General features: G+C 47.8%; 1 protein-coding gene across 1 annotated transcript; it reads left to right on the plus strand.

Annotated features, from left to right (window-relative positions):
- Positions 1-2: 2 nt before the first annotated feature.
- Positions 3-20,138, plus strand: CLIC6 (chloride intracellular channel 6; the record flags this gene model as incomplete). The annotated part of the gene is made up of 6 exons (XM_017743323.1): positions 3-119; positions 14,773-14,882; positions 15,102-15,227; positions 16,594-16,700; positions 17,811-17,992; positions 19,621-20,138. Coding segments are annotated over 6 exons (804 nt in total), but the record flags the coding sequence as incomplete, so codon positions are not given.
- Positions 20,139-20,559: the final 421 nt, after the last annotated feature.

Raw genomic sequence — 20,559 nt, forward strand, 5'->3', positions numbered from 1 at the left:
GCCTGAACGGGGGGCGGGGCCGGGCGCAGAGCGAGGAGCACCGGACAAGCTCGCCGGCAGCCCTGGAGGAGGAGGAGGAGGATGAGAAGCAGGAACACGACATCTCCCTCTTCGTCAAGGTAAGGGTGAGGGGCTGCCGGGGAATCTCCGTAGGGAATCTCCTCTTCCAGGAGTCCTGTGGTGAGGGGCATTTAAATGTGGCAGGCGAAGGGCCAGCCTGGCTTAGGTGATTTGGTTATTAATGTCCAGGATAAACTTGCCTCGGGCTCCTCATTCCTTCAGGAATTGCTGGCATAAGGAGATCTCCGTGGATTTTCAGATCTCCAAAATGCAGGGAGAGGGGTTCTCATCACGGGGGCTGAGAGGGAAGAACCTGGGAAATGTCATTTCAAATGCGGTGCTGGGATTTGCTAACAGGAATTATGGGCGACGTTCAGAGAATTGCCCCAAACTTTGGCAAGGCTGAATTCAGAGTCAGTAAAGAGCATCCCTCGTAATTGTCCAGTTCGTGTTTGTTTGGGCAGGGAAGATTTGGGTTAGAGGGAAATGGGGGGAAAAAAAATCAAACAGAGAAAACTTAAACTAATTTCTGATATTTTACTGAGTTGAGCTTTAGACTTTTCTATCCTGTGCCTGGAATCCCACCAAAATCCCTGGGATTTGGCATGGAAACAGCAGCCATCCACGGAGTCTTTGTCAGATGGGAATTTTCTGTGTGTACAAAGCATCTGGAGGTGATTTCTTCTCTCTTCTCTGACCCCTCTGGACTAAAACGTGGAGCAGGGTGGGATAAACATAAAGCTAAGGAAATAAAACTGGGGGAGCAGAAGGCATTTGGGACCTTCTCCTCTACAAACCATCCCATGCTGTACCTCCTGAGCTGGCTGAGGCTGCTTCTGCCAGCCAGAATTCACCTTAAAATTAAAATTCAAACTTAGTGCCAAATTAAAACTTCATGGAAGGAAAACATGGCCAAAATTAGAGAGCAGCCTACAGAATAAGAGCATTTGTGGTGACTCCGTGGTCCCCAAATATTAGGATTAAACATGGGCTTTGAAAATATTTGTGAATTAATGAAGGCAGAAGGAGAAGGGAGGAACATTTTTGTGATGGGCTTAATATTGGGAATTTAAGGATGCCTAGAAAATAATCCAGCTGCTTTTTTAATTAATTCTGTATTACAAAGTTTAAGGATTTTACCTCACCTGGAGCTGGATTTTTGAAGCTGGGATTGGATTAGTTTTTAGTTAGAGGTTGGCACGAGTTTCTCCAGGAAAAGGGAAAAAAATAAAAAGCCAACTGGAGAGCTCAGCATCTCCCCAGGCACCAAAACGTGCAGGGGAATGAGGAGCAGTGGAAGTGCCAGGACAGTCCCTGCTCTGCTGCTCTCACTGAATCTCCCCCTGCTCCAGGCAGCAGGAAAAGGGGGTAAAGACAGGGAGGCTGGGAATTCTCTGGGATGGCTCAAAGCAAAAACAGGGAGACTGGGAATTCTCTGGAATGGCTCGAAGCAGGTTTGAAGAGCACATCCCCAGTCTGTGCTTTAAAGCTGTTCGTGTGTTTTGGTCGAAAAAGAGGGAGTGGATTCCAAGGTGGGGCAGTGCGAGCTCTGGAACTGGGGATTATTAGTGCCACATCCAGCCAGGGATTCCTTATAAATACATCATCCACCAGCTCCCTGGCCTCCTTCCAGCTCCCATTTCAAACTTTACCCTCCTTAGCACCCCTGGGGAGTGATGGGGATGTTTGAAATCCTGGGATTATTGCCTGTCCTGTTCCCAATTTCTGTGCTGTCCCTATTTCTGTGTGCCCCAACCCCTGCTGGGGTTTGGGTTATTCCTGAAGGGTCAGGGTGAGGTTTGCCTGCCTGAGTGATGTCTGTGCCTCCATCACACAGCTGGGACGGGAGGGCCACGCCATGGTTTGATAGCACAGGACAAATACAGAGAAATGTAAAAATAAATCCCCAAATGGGAGAAAATGCACAAGAAAACAACACAGGAATAGTGCTGGAATAATCCTGGCAGCTCCCCTGCTGGGGAATGTTATCCTAGGCCAGGCCAACATTGGAATTCTTGGTGCTCTGTCAGTGGTAATGTTCTAAGAAGCATCACCCTCAGGAAGAAACCCCCTGGAAGAACAAGACCACCTCAGAATTCCCTTGAGGCTTTCACTGGGTGCTCCCTGCTTCCCAGCTGCCCATGGAACAACATAATTTATTTTCTTTAGATAACAATACCCATTATTCCAGGTGTTCCCAAGGCAAAGGCTCTCAAAGGTCATCCAGATACCCTTTCCATTTGGGAATTCAGCTCAGTGTCCTGGCACCTTGTGCTCTCTGGTTCTTTGAAGGCTTTTTTCCCCCTCTGTAGCAAAAGCCCTTTATTGACCAAAACATTTCTGTAAATGTCAATTTTTTTTACCACTTGAATATACTGGAACTCTCACTAAAATTCACTAATTTTAAGCAATAGAACATTTATCGAAGACTTAAGAGCTTATTTCTAAATTGGAATTGTTATCTAATTATTTATAGTTAGAAAACTCAACAGAATCACAGCTGCAGATTTCAGAATTCCAAGGATTCCTGAGGATTTCTCTGTAACACAAACACTTGGCCAAACAACCCAGTTGGAGCACAAGGCCTTGCTCATTTCCCAAAACATTTCTCCCCAATTTTCAGGGTTAAATGGATTTTAGTCAAAGCTGACCACAAGCACAAGATAATAGATTTTATCCAAGGAAAAGCAGTGGGATTTTTTCAGTTTGGTGACACTCTTGGTCTCTAAATAATTTATTTCCATTCAGAGAATGATTTCATTCCCACAGAGACCAAGGTGTTTCGGTTTGGCCAAATTTAGAAATATATCCTCTGAGAGAAGGCACAACCACCGCTCCCCCACCAGGTTCGGGGAAAAAAAATAAATTTTCCTTGAAGGAAAGTGAAGAAGATAAAACTATTTATTTAACAAACACACGGGAAAGGAAAATAATGTTAAATGGTAAAATCTTTCGCTGTGGAGGAAAAACCTGGGAAAGTGTCAGAGTCCTCCCTTTGGTCTCCTCAGAGCTGGGGCTTGGGCCAGGCCCAGGCCCTCTGTGCCCGGTGGAAAGTCCTCCCGATGTGCTCTGATGTTACAGCAATCAAGCAGTCCAGTAGAAAAGGGGAGAAAATCTGGAATTCCAGAGAAGGAAAAGCAAAGTCCAACTTTCAGTCTCTCTCCGGAGAACAAGAAGCTGAAAAAAACTGGCCAAAAACTGACTGGAAAGCAGCCAGCCGGGTGCTTCCTCGCTCCCCTGCCGCAGCTGGAAAAAAAACCTGCTATCTTTATGTGACCTTGAACAAGCAAAAACTGCTTTGAGAAAGTTTTGCTCAGTTTTTTTCCTTCCCCCTCTCAGGCTCAGTTTAGAGGCATAGAAAGGCACAAGAATTAATTTCTGGGCTTAGGCAGCGATATGGGATACACATCATAAGGTCACCCCAAGACACAAGGTTACTTGTTTGAAGCAGAATTTCCCTGCACCACTCCTGAGATACCCTTGAATGACTTTGCACAGAGCTGTGCAGAGTTACAGAAAGGGCTAAAAAAGGGGAAAGGAAAAGCTTTGCTGGCAGTACAGAAATGGGAACACCAAGGGCACCCCTGCCTCCAGAGTCAGTCCACCTGAAATGGGAATGGGTGTTTCCTACAAAAAACAATCTTCCTTTCTCTGATGTGATGAATCGGGGCCTTAAACAGAACTTTGATTATAAAGTAGCAACTGAATTTTGAGTGCTGTGGGTGAGAAATCCGTGGGCAGCAGGAGCTCAGCTCACTGGAACCCCTGGATGCCCCTTCAGTGGAGCCTGTGCTGCACCTGGTGCTTGGTGTAAACATCAGAATTGTCATCACTGAGGAGGCGTTGGTGCTGAAAATCTTAATTTTCCCTTCTCAGTCAGGGTGTAAATGAGTGAGGTGAGTGTGGGTTATACAGCCAGTAACTGATTGCTGTACCCAGATCCAGCTGGGCAGCTGCTTATGGGCCTTTTGTAGTGCAGATTCACCACAGGAGCTCAGTATTTAGATGATCTCGGGCAGTGACATTGAAGATTTCTGTGTGCAGAGTTACAGCAGCTCCACACACTGGGTTCTGCTCCTTTCTCCTCACTCCCTGTTTTTATCCTTCCTGAGCTCCATTCCATGGCCCTTCTGCAGGACCTTGTCTCAGGTGCCACCTCCCTGCCACTAAAATCCTGTTGTTTTTTATAAGTTGCTTCCCTCCACCATTCTTTTGGATATTTTCATTTGCATTGTCAGTGAGACCTTTCTGCTTTTGTAACTGAGGAGTTGTGAAAGCTCTGGGCTGGGGACAAGGTGGGCATCGGGCACAGCTGGGCCTCGCTGGGCTGGGAGGGCTTTTCCAGCCTCAGGGATCCTGGGATTCTGTAGAAGTTATCCTACAGAAGAAGGAAAACTTAATCCCGGAGAAAGCCCCTGCCCTGGAGAAGCACAGGAGCAGCCCCGAGGCTGGACGTGCCAACACCGGGCTCCAGCCACAGCTGCTCGGCACTGAGCCCTGCGGGGCTGCCCAGGAAGAGCAGAACAGCCCCAGTGCTCCGCTGCTGCTCCATTGCTGGGTGATTTGGGTTCCTTGGCTGCACAAAAAGCCCCAAAGCAGCAGAGCTCTGTTTGTCCAAAGCTGGAAGTTGGCTCCCTTCCCCGTGGGTATTTGCCCTCTCACAGATCCCTTTTTTTCAGCTGGAAGATGGCAATTTCAGGTTCCCTAATGCAGCTCTTTAAGAGGAACTGGCATTACAAATTCCTTTCATAACTCTCCAGGTTGTTGTGTGTGCTGGGGGCACTGGCAGCAGCTTTTCTGGGGGTTGGAATGAGATGGGCTTTAAGGTCGCTTCCAACCCAAACCAATCAGTGATTCTGACTAAATCATACAAGAATAACTTAAATGCAACTTCCTATTCCTGATCATTGATTTCTGTCTGTTGGTTTGTGTCAATCTGGAAAAGGACTTTGTTCTGTCAGTTGTCTAAATCACAGAATCCCAGAATCACCAGGGCTGGCAGAGCCCTCCAGGATCACCCAGTGCCACCCCAGCAGCACCAGCAGCACCCCAAAGCCTGTCCCCAAGGGCCACATCCAGACTCCTCCTGAGCACTCCCAGAGACAGTGACTCCAGCACTCCCTGGGCAGCTCATCCCAAGGCCTCACCACTCTGGCAGGGAAAAATTGTTTCCAATCTCCAACCTGAGCCTCATTCCACCCCTGCCATGGGCAGGGACACCTCCCACTACCCCAGGTTGTTACAAGCCCTGTCCAACCTGGCCTTGGACACTTCAGGGATAAGGGAACCACAACCTCTTTGGGTAAATACTTCATGGAATCATCTTTTTCCATGCTTTGGAAGTGCTAAATCTCCATGTGCCCCCAGGGCTGTACAGGCCGGAGGCCTCTCTTCATTCCCAGGACCAATCTCTGTGGTTTGAAGGTTTGTTTTAGGCACAAAAAAAAAAAAAAAAAAAAAAAAAAAGAAAAGAAAAGAAATAGAAAGAAACATCTTCAAAGCTTCCTGGCCCTTTTCCTGTTTTTATTTCCTCCCAGCTGACTGCTCCAGTAAAGCCCCACACCATGTGTTTTGCTTTAAGCACAAGCTTAAAGTCACGTGCTATGTAAGCCCTTCATTAAACAGGGAACCCTTTCCTGAGCCAGTCCCAGGGCACAGCTTGGTTTTCGTGCTGGCTGGAACCAGCAGAGTCTCCTGATGAGATCAGCCAGCTGCCCAAATTCCAGCCATGGGGCCTTTGCTCCTGAGTTCTGTCTTTATAAAACCTCCTCTTACCTGTGATCAGCACAGAGCAGGGCCAAGGATGGGAGTTCTCCTTGGCTGCTCTCTGCCCACAGTCCCTGGCTGTCTGAAATTAAACTTCAGTCCCTAAATCCTGCTGGAGAGCCTCAGCCTTCCTCAGGAACTTCTCTGGAAGTGTTCTGGATGTGGGACATGGCTGAGGAGTGGTGATGTTGGGACTGGATGAGCTTGAAGGGCTCATTTTGGGATGAGGTGATTATCCTGCATCTCTGCCAGGGAATTTTCATGCTGTTGTTGAATTTGAGGTTGAATTGATGTTTTCTGTGGAGGAATAACAAACCAGTCTAGAGAACTCATGGCATTCACAAATAGAAAACATTAGAGTGTGGGGGGTGATTTTCTGGAAAGGGTTTTGATCAATTCGTTGGAAACTATAACTCTACAAAACTTGAATTATTAAAAAATCAGGGGAAACTTAGGAAAGGGCCTTCTTTAAATAACAGTTGGTAGTGGAAGGTGTCCCTGCCCATGGCACGGGTTGGAATGAGAGGATCTTCAAGGTCCTTCCAACCCAAACCATTCTCTGATTCCATCAGTGCTATTTTTATGGGAACACCACCTGCCCATGTGAGGCCTTTCTTCCAGTCCTGTGTGGACCATGCAAACCCATATTTATGACTCTTTGTTAGTTGAAATTCTGTGAAGCAGAAGTCATAATGGAAGTTCTCAATATGCCCAGGATTTTTCAGGATGTTTATTCCTGGTGATGCCACTTGGAATTGCAGCTTTACAGTTTTTAACCAGAGAGAGACCCCTCCTCTTCAGATGTGGGAAAGGGAATCAGGCAGCAAAAGGAACAATTAGAGTTTATGGAAGGGGAAGCGAAGTGTGGAGACTTCCTCCTGTGCCATCACTGAGTGTATTCCCTTTGTTTTCCCTGGAAAGGTCCTGCAGCTTCTTTTTTCCCCCAGGGGTTTTGGGGCACTGAACAGGGAATGGTCCCGGCCCCGAGGCTGCCAGAGCTCCAGGAGCGTTTGGACAGCGCTGCCAGGGATGCCCAGGCTGGGATTGCTGGGGGGTCTGGGCAGGGCCAGGGGTGGGACTGGGTGATCCCTGTGGGTCCCTCCCAGCTCAGGATATTCCCTGACTCTTTAAAAAAGAATTGCTGTCCCCCAGACTCTGCCCAAGGGAACGCCCTGTGAAGGTGACCCAAGATCTCCTTGCTGAGATGATAAAATGTCCCCCTGTGATAAGGCCCTGTGTGCATTTCCATTTGCAATGTCTGGTTATTTCCTGATAAAAACTCAGCTCAAGTGACTCCATTCCAGTTGCTGCCAATGACATCACCTTCTCAGCACTGAAGGGTTTTAATTCCTTCCTAAAAATACTGAGTTTCTCTAAGAAAACAGCTTGGACAGCCTGACACTGCTGTGGGAGGCAGAGGGACAAAGGTGGAATTCCCCTTTTTGTTTCATTTCTCTCCATATGCTGAAATTTGAGCACATGTAAGAATACTCCAGATATTCAGAACTGGAGTTGTCAGAGAACAAAGTCAAACAGCAGGGCTGGAGTAGTGAAAGTGAACCTGAGTTATTCAAATGGGGCAGTTACAAACAAGTTAAACATTGACTCTGATTTCAGAAAAATTCCCATTTGTGTCTTGGTCAATCATTGACATTTCCCTGGTGGCTGTTTTGGAAAGGATTTTTAAAAGCTCTTAGAGAACAGGAGCACTTCTTAAATACAAAAAATGAAGTCTTTTCATAATGTGGCAGATGAAACTCAAAACAGGGTCCAGAGATACCCTAAAGACTTCAACATTTTGGAGCCCGTGCTGCCTGTGGAAACAAAACCACCACCAACCCCTCAGCAAAACCATCAGGTTCCTCTGTCAGGAGCTTCAAGGGGATTCCCCAGGATCTGGGATCACAGGGACAGTCCTGAGGTAAATACCAGCCTTAGATCCCACTGCTTCCTGCAGTGTATCATTAATTCAAACCCCTATTTTAATTAGCAGTGCTGTGTTTCTCCTCATTTCCCAAGGAAGTGAGGTGCTGGGGAGAGCAGGATGGAGAATAGCCTGGAATTGGAATTTACACTGGGAAGGGAAGGTCCTTCTATTCAATTTTTAACTGTTCTGTGAGGTCCTCTCTCCACTGCAGCTGACAGAGTTTATTTTATTCTTTCCATGTGGACCAAAAGATCACAAATTATTGGAGGTGAAAAAATCCCCCCACTCTTTTAATCTTTCACTTTTACCTCTTGATTTAAATTGGGATTTTGGCACAGTATTTTCTACCTGATGCTGCATTAAAAAGCTTCTTTATTTGAGTATTTCTTATTGATTTACTTCTTTGTTTACAGCACAAATCACAGGTATTTCATACATATAATTTTTATATATAGAACTATATAGATAGTTTTTATCCATATGGAAGTACATAGATAGTTTTTGTATATAGTTTTTATACAGTTTTGTATTTAGCTTGAAGCAGCCCAGCTGTGTTGCAGGGTCAGTACAAATGCAGTGTAAAACAGGATGTATCACAGAAATACCAGTTAATCCATTTTTCCCAGCCCTGTAACACGTTCAGGAATATAAAATCCTTTTGTTGAAGTAATTCCCTGTAAGAATTTCTGAAGGATGTGAGGTTTTTTTGTCTCCAGGGTGAGCTGGCACCTTGCCACGTTATTAAACAGGGATTAGGAATAGCAGGGAGGGATTTAACCATAATTCCTGTAACAGGATAAATGGTTAATAGCATTTGGGCTGCTGCTTGTGACCTGGGAATGTTCCCTGGAACACAAACGGGCCCTGCAGAATTCCCAGCACTGGGAAGTTTGGGAATAGCTGGTGTGAGATCCAAACCACTGACCTGGAACTGGGCGGTGTCTCCCGGCTCCAATTTCACCTGGGTTTGGTTAAAGGGCTCTGGGTTTTCTTCCACTCCTGGCAAGGTTTTGAAAATAATCTTGAAAATCAAAATTAAAGACTGGGTAAGGATTAAGAGGAGTGATCAGAGCAGGTCCAAGCTGGCCTTGGGCACTTCCAGGGATCCAGGGGCAGCCACAGGGCCTCCCCAACCTCACAGGCAGGAATTTCTTCCTAAAAGAAGGTGGTAATTCATTATCATCATCGACTGAAAAAGTAAACAAATGGTGATGACTCCAGTCACTGCTGTTCTGAGTGAGACACAAACCAAGGATAACTCATGCAAAATGGCAATCACTTGTGTAGGAGAAAGATACTCCTAAACTGGGCAAGATTATTGTAAACTCTGCTGAAGCGCAGCTGAAGATTTCACTCTCTCAGTCCACAATTTAATTTCCCTATTTCTTTTTCTGTTTAATTTTCCCTGCACTGCCCCATGCTCTGCTTAGTCCTGTAGCTACTGCTGTGGCTTTATTTGCAGGTCTGGTGTAGGGAGATATATTTGAGGAAATAAACCTGCAATTTGCATTTTTCCTTTGTAATTTCATCATATTTTATGGATTTTCTTTTTAAACACCTGTAGAGAGCCACAGGTGTGCCTGGAAATTCCTGTGACACCATGAGGGGCCTGGCCCAAGGCAACAGCAGAGTTGTAAAATCACAGAATTTGTTTATTCTCCTCTTTTGTAAAGGGCTTTCACGCATAAATTTAATCTTTAATGTAAATAAGGTGAATATGAGCACAGCCCCTAGAAATGCAATACAAGACATCTCACCTTTTAATTTCCACCTGCACTCTCTTGGTTTCTGTTCACTTTACAGAATTATCATTGAATAGTTCATTTATTTATAACCTTTGTCAGATCTGGCAGAGTGTAGAAATGCTGGGCAGGTTTTAATATCAAAATCAAATTTAAATGGGTATTTCATCTAAGTAGCAGGACTGAGTTTTGGCCTTTTGTTTCTCATTATTTATAAAGCAACTGGACAAAAGTAAAAAGGTTAGTGCCTCAAAGTTGCTTCTTAATGAAGGAGAATTCCTCCTTCTGCAGCAAAAGCATTTAATGATTTACAGAGTGATTAAGTTAATTTCTGCTGTAATTCCTCACCCCGCAGCCCATGGGCAGTAAATGAAGCAGCGAGAGAAGAAAAGAGGCTTTCTCTGCTCTGAGGTGGCTCTTGGCACACAGGGGAGAGAGACCTGGATCCAGAGGGAAAATCCTTCCCCATGAGGGTGGGGAGGGGCTGGGATGGAATTCCCAGAGCAGCTGGGGCTGCCCCTGGATCCCTGGCAGTGCCCAAGGCCAGGCTGGACATTGGGGCTTGGAGCAGCCTGGCACAGTGGGAGGTGTCCCTGCCATGGCAGGGGCGGCACTGGATGGGCTTTGAGGTGCCTCCAATCGTTCCGTGATTCCATAATTCTATGAAATTACAGCGTCAGCCTCATTTTCCTCTCTGTTGTCTATAGAGAATTAGAATTTTCAGATGGGTGTCACTCCTTCGAGCTGTGAGCACTGCTCAGTGCATAAAAACAGGGCTGAGGGAGATACCCCATAAACATCCAACACATTTTTAATCCTGAACGTGGCCTGAGGACCAGCAGCATTCAAAGAACAATTTCCAGTGGAGAGCTTTATTAAACATACGAGTCATGAAACCTAAAATAAGATAACAGCAGTAAATTGATTCCAACACTGCATGAAAGCAAACTTAGACAAATTCCAGAAAGCAAACAGAATGGGAAAAGCCTTCATAATGGAATTGGTGGCTGTGAGGAGACACTCAGTGGCCAGGCTGGGAGGATAAACCTGCACAAGACTTACAATGGGAGGGAGCAAGAGTTTCCTCATTTCTGCAGGTGGGAGCTCCGCCCAAGCCCACACTCAGGGTCAGGGCAGCCCTGCACTGGCTCAGCTGATGCCCTGCTCCAGGTAAACTCAGCCTTGAGCCAATACTCCTAATCCCTGATCACCAACACCAGCTCAGAGGTGTCCTGTGCTGGCTAAAACTGTGCAGGTGTAAAGTTAATTCCTTTTACCACCTTCACCTGCTCTCATTTCCTTTCATTCCCTCCCCCTTGGCGTCTCCTTTAGGCCCAGCTTTGGCCAAAAGCCTTAAATCTACACAGGGTTTTATAAAGACCCTTCCAAAAATCCCCTGCTATTCCCACATCCCTGCTAATGGTTTGTATAAATATTTTCAGTTGGCTTTTTAAGTGGGGAGCAGACTTTTCATTCTGTATTTGTTCAGTACTGAATTCATAGTGCCTGGACGCTGCTCTGAAGGTTTGTTTCCCTGTGTCCATGAGGAGAAAGGAAAACTTGGCCAGAGGGCAGGGCTGGATGGGATATTGGGAAGGAATTGTTCCCTGGGAACAAAGGGGAGGCCCTGGGTCCTTGGAAGTGCCCAAGGCCAGCTTAGATGGGGCTTGGAGCAGCCTGGGACAGTGGGAGGTGTTTATTTTTCTCGTAGGAGAAAAAAATGAAGGGAAAATCCTTTTTTTATTTATTTTTTTCCCCCTGAAGGAGTGTCCAGCTGCTGTTTTCACACCTCTCTTGTTGAACTTCACTTTGGGGATGTGACACACAGCAAGAGTCAACCCCAGAAGTACCAAAAATACAATTTCTCTGCAGAAATCACCAGAAATCACATTTTAAAGATGATTTTTCTTTTTCTTCTATTTGGCTGAAAAAAATAAACAGCGGCTGAAACATCTGTTTTTAGTGTTGGATGTTGGTGGGTAGGCAGAGTTCTGGGGCTGTTTAAAAGCAGTGGAATACTAAGTGGCAAAATCGGTACTTTCCCCGTGAAGACGTATTTTTAATTGCAGCTGCTGTAGCTTCAAATTTAGCCTGGAATTACAATTTCAGCATCTCAAATGCTCTCCAGAGCAACATTTCAAGGCCAGTAGGTGGCATCAAAAGGATTCTGTAAAATGCAGTGTTTGGGTGTTCGTGCTCCAGCCTGAGGCCACGGAATGACAGCAGAGAGAGAATTCCAGGTGATCCCTTCCTGACGAAAAGCTTTGGATTGGATGTGATCTGAGCCTGTGCTGCGTCTGAGCATCACATAAAATGTTAATAAGTTCATTAGAGTTGCATCCAGTGAGCCAAAATTAATTGTAATTTTAATTTTTATGGCGTTTTTTAACAGCACTAATATTGGCCGACAGAAGTAATTTTGGATTTTTAAAAGGTTTTATGTAGCCACGATATAATTTTAATATATTTACTATACGTATTTTAATATTGCTGAAACAGAAGTAAATTCGGTGGGGTTTTCAGTGTTTGAGTCGTGTAGAAATCTGCAGAAACACTGCACAGTCATCAAGGGTGTAAAAAACACTGTGTCCTTCAGGAGCAGATGGGGTATTTTGTTCATGGAATCCCAGAGTGAATTGGGTCGGAAGGGCCCTTAAGGATCATCCCATTCCCCCCCCTGCCATGGCCAGGGACACCTTCCACTACTCCAGGGTGCTCCAACCTGGCCTTGGACACTTCCAGGGATGGGGGGGGAGCATTGAGCAAGCTTTAAAATTGAAGAAAAATTATAATTAAACCTTAAATTTAATATTTTTTTTAGTTAAAAGAGGGTATCTGTCACAGCACACTGCCAGAACACAGTTACATCTAGAAAATAGACATTTAGGGTCTAGAAAACACCAGGAGCGGCTGAGGGAGCTGGGAAAGGGGCTCAGCCTGGAGCAAAGGAGGCTCAGGGGGGACCTTGTGGCTCTGCACAAGTCCCTGACAGGAGGGGGCAGGGACAGGGGGAGAGGAAATGGCCTCAAATGGCACCAGGGGAGGCTCAGGGTGGAGATTGGAAACAATTTTTCCCTGCCAGAGTGGTGAGGCCTTGGGATGTGCTGCCCAGGGAGTGCTGGAGTCACTGTCTCTGGGAGTGCTCAGGAGGAGTCTGGATGTGGCCCTTGGGGACAGGCTTTGGGGTGCTGCTGGTGCTGCTGGGGTGGCACTGGGTGATCCTGGAGGGCTCTGCCCACCTCAGTAACTCTGGGATTCTGTGATCAGTCTGATCCCCTGTGCTGTATCAGCAAAATCCCCTCAGGTTCTCCCCAGCAGAGCTCACATCCTGTGGGTGCTCAGTCAAAGGCCTCTCCCTATCCCCACCCTCTGTCTCCGAGCTCATCCTGGGTAGAGCTGGTGCCTTGGGAAATGCGGTGTCGAAGGCACTCCCAGATCACCACAGCAGGGATCCTGCTGATCCACAGCTGCTCCAGAGAGGACAAACATCTCCCTGCATCCTCAGGAAGACACTTGGTCACCTCAGCTCTGCCATGGCTGGCTCAGCTGCCCAAAGTGCCTCAGTTCCCCTGATTTTTTTTGCTCTCCAGTTCAGAGGACCCACAGCGTACCCAGCACAGCCTGTGAGGCCCTGGCACAGGTTGCTCAGAGAGGTTGTGGATTCCCCATCCCTGGAAGTGTCCCAGGCCAGTTTGGATGGAGTTTGGAGCACCCTGGGATAGTGGAAGGTGTCCCTGCTATGGTAGGGGTGATCTTTAAGGTCCCTCCCGATCCAAACCAGTCTGGGATTGTGTTGGGTGCACAGCTGGCAGCACAGCTGGGCAAGGGCAGCGGGTTTGTGGCAACACCTCCACTTCCAGAGAGCCAGCTGGGCAGGAGCTGGTGGGAGCCAGCTGGGAAGGAGCTGGTGGGATCCAGCTCATCTCCAGACGCACCTGCCTGCTCCTCCAGACAGGGCCCATCCCAAACAGTGTCCCCAGGCTGCTGCTTCTCCCCTGGGTGCAGCCTGGCAGAGGGTGGGGGTGCCCATTCCCAGCACGGAGGAGTCACCATGAGACCCTTCACCTTTCCTTTGGGGTGGGTAACACTTGACGTCAGAGGCAGGATGAGACCAAATGGTGCTGTTGTGCATTTAGCTCCGTTCTGAGCCATGCTGGCAGCGTTTCAGGCTCATTGTTTACAGGATCCACAGCAGTTTTGTGTCTCCTGGCTGCTGGAAGCTGCTCAGCGCTGCAGAGCAGTGCTCTGAGTAGGAGGAAAACCACAATGGCAGCTTTTGAGCAGCTCTCAGCTTTGCCACCTACGAAACAAGGCTTTCCCGACAGAAACAAGACTTTCCCAACAGAAACAAGACTTCTCTAACCCAGCAGTCCAACTGCTGTAGCATTTCTGAGAGTTCTCATCCCCCAACAGTGCTGGAGGCACTCCTGGTTTTCCCAGTGGTTGCTGCAGTACCAGGGGCAGAGACCACAGGGATTTGTCCTGGGAGATTCTTTGGGTTCACAGGGAGAACCAGACAATTTATCCAGTCCTTGCCATGCATCCCTTGAGCTCCTGCCTGCTCCAGGCCAGGCCCTCGTTTCCAGCCATCGAGCTCTTTGTGAAGGTGAGCACTGTCCAGTGTGTGTTCATGGAGGAGTTTTTGCTGTATCTGAGATTTGTTTGATAGCAGTGAGCGAGGGAAAAAGGACAGACAGAACGGGTCTAATTCATGTGTCTTGTTGGGTTACGAGGGCTGCAAACCTTAATGAATTAACTGAATAAATGAGACACTTGGGTTTTTATATGTCTACCCCTGACATTTAACCTAACTTTTAAAGCTGTGCTTTAGGAGAATCATGTGAAGGGCTTAAAAATGAGACCCCTGATCTCTTGCAGTGTCACATGAAGTCTCACTCAGTAGCACCTCTGCAAGACTTTGCCTCATTTTAACAAAGCCTCTTAACAAATTGCAATATAAATTACATGAGAGCAACACTTCTGTGGCCACCGTCTCCAGGGCTCCCACAGCCCTTCAGTTTGATATTCTTAATTAATTGATTGATTGATTCTGCTTGTTCTCTTCAGTGCTTTAGACATCACATCTCTCTTTAGGCTGGTAAATATTTCTCTGTTCCCTTCCTGTGCTCATAAGCTGATTGAACTCGTTTTAATCTTGTAGTGACTTGTGCAGATTTATGTTCATGCAGACAAATGAGCTGGAGGCTGTTTCCTTTGGAGGGACTGCTGTGATTTATACACAGATGTATTTATAATTTGGAATTTTTCCAATTGTAGGCTGGCAGTGATGGGGAAAGTATTGGAAACTGCCCGTTCTCTCAGCGCCTCTTTATGATCCTGTGGCTCAAAGGTGTCATATTTAATGTCACAACCGTGGATTTGAAAAGGTGAGATTGTGACTTTTAATTCTGAGATCTTAACTTTTTAGCACAACTTTTCCAAAACGGGGATTTTAAAGGGTGACTCTTCTCTGCCAGGCTGGGAGAGCTGGGTGTGTCTATCCTGGAGAAGAAACAGTTCCGAGGAGACCTTAGAGCCCCTTCCAGTGCCTAAAGGGGCTCATAAAAAGGAAGGAGAGGGACTTTCTATGACTTTTTCTTTCTCAGAAAACCAGCGGACCTGCAGAACCTGGCCCCGGGCACCAACCCCCCGTTCATGACTTTTGACGGGGAAGTGAAAACCGACGTCAACAAGATCGAGGAATTCTTGGAGGAAAAGCTGGCGCCGCCCCGGTACCGCATTCCCGCTCCCCTGGGGGAGCTGCACGTGTCGGGGGGTCCCAGGGGGCTGGTCCAGCTCAGGGGTGACTTTGGCTGCTGTGAGACAGAGCTGGAGCCGGGGGTGTCACTGGGGTGTCCCTGGGGTGTCCCCAAGTCACAGCTGTGCTGCTCCCACTGCTGTCCTTCACCCCGAGCTCACTGCTGAGTCATTCCCAGGGCATGGAATCCATCACGTGGAAAGCTGGGGGCTGCTGCAGAAACCTGACCTTGTTCCTCTGCTTGGGATCCTTTGAGGTTTCCCTCTTCACACCGTACAAATAATTGTGCTTCCTGGGTGCAGGGGGTTGGAGGCTCAGGGGGACCTCACTGCTCTCTAATACCACCTGAAGGATGCTGCAGTGAGGTGGGGTTGGGCTCTTCTGCTGTGTCCCAAGTGAAGGGATGAGAGGAAATGGCCTCAAGTTGTGCCAAGGGAGGTTCAGATTGGAGACTGGAAAAATGTTTGGTCTTTGTGAGTGGTCAGGCATTGGAATGAGCTGCCCAGGGTGGATCACCATCTCTGGAAGTGTTCCAGTCATCTGGATGTGGGCCTTGGGGACATGGTTTGGGGTGGTGCTGGTGGTGCTGGGGGATGGTGGGAATGGATGATGCTGAAGGTGTTTTCCAGCCCTGATGATTCTGGGATTCTGTGGAGCCAAGGGCAGTGAGTGCCTCGTGCACAATGGACGTGCTGGGGCTCTTTCAGAGTGTCCACGTGGGTCCATCAGGCTGCACGTGAGGGTCTGAGTTTTGGATTTGTCCTCTCCCAAACCATGCTGTCCCTCCACTGTCCCAGCATTGTGTCCCCTACCCCACAGATATTTTCTCCCCTGGGATATCCATCCCTCCCTGCGCTCCCTTCTCAAGCAGCCAAACCTGACTTAAACCAGGGAAGCAGCTGCTTCCCTCCACTTTTTTCCACCCTTATCCATCCCTGGCAGCTACAGCTCCTGGAATGGCTGCTGTCACCTTGCTGATGCCCGAGTGGGCTGGGCCAGGAGCCTGAGAGGAGCAGCAGCTCCTGCGAGTGGGGATTTTCCCTCCACTCCTCCTCATGGCAGGAGCCACGTTCCAGGCAGCCTCACCTCTGGAGGAGAAAGCCTGGAAGTAAACCTGGGATGTTTGGGCAGTGCTTGCAGCAATAACAGCCATTTCCCATTGCCCTCAGGAAAAGATGATTTAGGTAGGGTTTAAAGTAGGTGATTTTGAGTTTAGGATGGCTCCCTTTGAGTCCTGTGTGGCTGTATGTGGTCACCCTACAAATAAATGTGTATTAATTAGTGGAGACAAAAATAAAGGCTAATTGGATAGCTTCTTTTTGTTTCTTTGAACTTCTTAGGTATCCCAAACTTGCACCGAAGCACCCCGAGTCGAACTCTGCAGGAAATGATGTCTTTGCAAAATTCTCTGCGTTTATAAAGAACCCAAGAAAAGATGCAAATGAAAGTAGGTACTGCAGTCCTGTCATCAGCCCTGGGAGGGAGAAACCAGACCTGTGCAGCTGTAGGACACTGCTGGAGAGGTCCCATTTCCAGCTCAGGGATTTTCCAGAGCATGGAGGCTGTGGAAATCGGTGCCTGTTCCCTCTTTTAGTCGAGGATTCCCAGCATCGGTGAAAGCAGATACTGCTGTCACCATGGGAGCACCAATTCCAGCCTCTCCTCATTCCTTCGGCTCTGGGGTCTGTGAGGCTGCACCTTCCCCACAGCTTTGCCAAAAGCACAGCCCTCTGGAAGTGCGAGATTCCTATGTCCATAAATATTGAGGACTCCAGCCCCTTGGCACATCCCTAAAGCAGGACCCTCATGACCACCATGGACTTGCCCTAGGCTGGAGGAGGGCAGGGTTAGATTAAATATTAGGGAGAAATCCTTTCCTGTGAGGGTGGTGAGACCCTGGCACAGGTAGGTTGTGGTCTCCCATCCCTGGAAGTGTCCAAGGCCAGGCTGGACAGGGCTTGGGGCACCCTGGGGTAGAATAGAATGCATAGAATATTCTTGGTTGGAAGGGACCCACAAGGATCATCAAGTCCAACTCTTAAGTGACAGTGGGAGGTGTCCCTGCCCATGGCACGGGGTGGCACTGGATGAGCTTTGAGGTCCCTTCCAACTCAAACCATTCCGGGATTCTGTCTCTCTCCTTCAGCTCTCAGGCCTGTTCCCTGGGCTGGCTTTGTACAGCCCAAAGTGGCATCCCAGGGACTTGCTGTTGTCACTCCAGCTGTGCTGCCCTGCCTGTGGGCAAGCACTGGCCCTGTGGCTCCCCAGGCAGGAGTCAGTGTGAAGGCAGAGCCAGGCCAGGTGCCAAACCCCGCCCCACAGAGGGTTTGAGGAGCCATTCCTGGTAACACAGCCCCAGGGTGGTTTTTCCCAGAACTCCCTTTAGCTCCTTAGAGCCCTTATCCCAGCATTAAGGTTTAAGCCTAGGATGAAGGAATTGCAGGAGTTGGCACAGCCAGATGTCTGGGTTGCTGCCAGGAAGCAGGATGCAGGAGTTGCTTGGTGCTACAGGGCCCTTGGTACAGGCTTGAACGATCTTTTTATTCTCTTAACCCAGATTTGGAAAAATCCTTGCTTAAAGCCCTCAAGAAGCTGGACAACTATTTAAATAGCCCCTTGCCTGATGAAATCGATGCTTACAGCACGGAGGAGATCACTGTTTCCAGCCGGAAATTCCTGGATGGAGATGAGCTCACTTTAGCGGATTGCAACCTCCTACCAAAGCTCCACATAATCAAGGTTTGCCTTTGCTTTTTTAGCCTCCTGGAGGGAAGGGAAGCACAGCAGCTTAAATCCTTTTCTAGAAGGCAGAGGGATCCTTTCTCTATCCTGAGGCCACACCCATGGACACTGAGGCCATTTCCTTTCAGCACAGCCGGGCAGATTCTCACTTTGGTGGTTGTAGGTGTGGAGGAGCTGTGTCGTGTCTGTGCTGTGACTGCAGTGGCTGAGCTGCTCACAGCCACAGGGATGAAACGAGCGCTGAATTCAGGGCTGCAGAGAAGTGTTCTCCTCTGCATGTCACATGCAAAGTGCGCATGACCACAGCCAAGGAAGGTTAGATTGTACTGTCCACCCCAATTTCTGTCTCTCCCATGTTTAATCTCCAATTCTGGCTTTGCTGAGAATCCCCACTGGTACCAGTCAGGGTGACAGGGTGGCCTCCACCCGCTGCCTCCCAGGTAAGGCTCCACACCTCCTCTTGCAGGGCTGTGGAGCATCCACACACACCTGAACAGCTCCAGTGACCTGGGACTGGTGTCGTCATAGCCCAGAAGGCTGGAGAGGGATTTTTCATAAGGGCATGGAGTGACAGGACGAGGGGGAATGGCCTTGAGCTGAAGGAGAGAAGGGTTAAATAGGATATCTGGAAGAAATTCCTCCCTGTGAGGGTGGGCAGGCCCTGGCACAGGGTGCCCAGAGCAGCTGGGGCTGCCCCTGGATCCCTGGCAGTGCCCAAGGCCAGGCTGGACATTGGGGCTTGGAGCAGCCTGGGACAGTGGGAGGTGTCCCTGCCATGGCAGGGGATGGAATAAGATGATCTTTAAGGCCCCTTCTGACCCAAACCATTCTGTGATTCTACTCTGGAAGAGAAATGACCACACTGGAATGTCATTGGTTTTCAAACAAACAAACAAGGTCACTTCAGGAAGTTTCCTGTTAGATTCCTGCTTTGTCAGAGGAAGAGTCGCTTTCCGACACCTCCACAAGTGAAAACTTTGCCCAGACTTCTCCTGGTTGATCCCATTGCAGAGAGCAGCCAGGGATGAGCCTTTTCCCATGGTCAGGCATGGCAAATCCTGGGAGGCAGCCAGGGCCAGCATGGGGAGAATCCCCTCGGGTCAGGTGAATGTCTGGAGAAGGACAGAGGAGGAATGTCACACTGTCACATCACTCTTGCTGCCTGCAGGCAGGGATTAGGGATCAGCCAAGAGCTGTTTTCCCTGATCACTTGAAATTAAGGATTTAAATACAAAATACAAATTTTTCCTGTTTCAGTGAAAGTTTCCAAGTATGGGCCAATTTATTCCTGTAGGATTATTCTGTTAATTCGGGCTTAAGTTTGCTGGTTTAACCTGTGTCTCTTCCAGTATGTTCTACTGATCCATGTAGCTTTGCATATCTTTAGCTAGATATAGATATACACACACCAAACAAATCTTTTACAGTGAGTTCAGCAGCTTTCTTCATCCCATATCTTCTTCTTAGGTCTTTCCCTCTTCTTCCCCTTTGTTGCCAACAACACCAGACTCACATACTGGAAATGAAAAATGGGCATAAAGAGTAGGCTTGGGATGTTTGGGGGTTTTGCAGATTATATGTGTAATGATATTTTACTTTTTTTTCTTTTTTTCTTTCAATGAAAGGTTGTTGCAAAAAAATACCGAAATTTTCATTTTCCACCTGAAATGACAGGGATTTCGAGATACTTGAAAAATGCATACGCAAGAGATGAATTTACAAACACGTGTCCTGCTGACCAGGAGATTGAATATGCATATTTGGATGTGGCAAAGAGAATGAAGTAACCAGAAGATGCCTCTGTTTATTGCTTCTGTGATGGACAACAGCCAAGCTGGAAAAGCAAAAACCAGCAGAGATTCTGCAGTGTGATTTTAAGTTCTGCTATTGGCCAATCCTTGTATAATGATTGTATTGCATTATTTACTCCTTCTTAAATGATGTGTGTGTGTGTGTTTGTGTGTCTTGCGCACTGGAATGTCGGTTGTCCATTCCAAGGAAAAGGCATCCATCAATAGTAAAGAGTTGTAGGATTTAGGGAAGCAATATAAGTCACACACTTAGAGCAATACCACAGACTAAAGCACTGAATTTTGAGAAGAAAAAGCCCTGCTTGAATACCTTAAACCTGTCATTAGTGCTGCCTCTGGTCTCTGTTTCACATTTGTTACCCAACTTCACCTTTGATTGCATGGTTTCTCTTTGCTTCACTGCTCTGACCCAGAAGCCCCTGATTGAGCTGGAGGGAGCCCAACCTGCAGGTGGGACCACATCTGACATTCCCCAAGCCTCTCATCTGGGCTGGAGCCCTGCAGGGCAGCTCCACCAAGAACAATTCCTCTTCCCATTGCAGGAGTCTCCTTTGTTGAGGGAGAGAAAGAAAGAGAATTCCTGCCTTCCCCTCTCAGGGCTGGATTAGTCCTCGAGCTTCCCTCTTGGTGCTCCCAGAGAGAGAGAGACACTGGCATTGGGTATTGGGCAAGGGAGGAGGGAGACACTTGGTTGTTGCTGTACACAGAAAAAATGAGTGAACATCCAGTCCTAAATACTCATGGGATTTCTTT

Source organism: Corvus brachyrhynchos, unplaced genomic scaffold (assembly GCF_000691975.1).
Source record: "Corvus brachyrhynchos isolate BGI_N302 unplaced genomic scaffold, ASM69197v1 scaffold149, whole genome shotgun sequence".
In the NCBI taxonomy this organism is placed as follows: Eukaryota; Metazoa; Chordata; class Aves; order Passeriformes; family Corvidae; genus Corvus; species Corvus brachyrhynchos.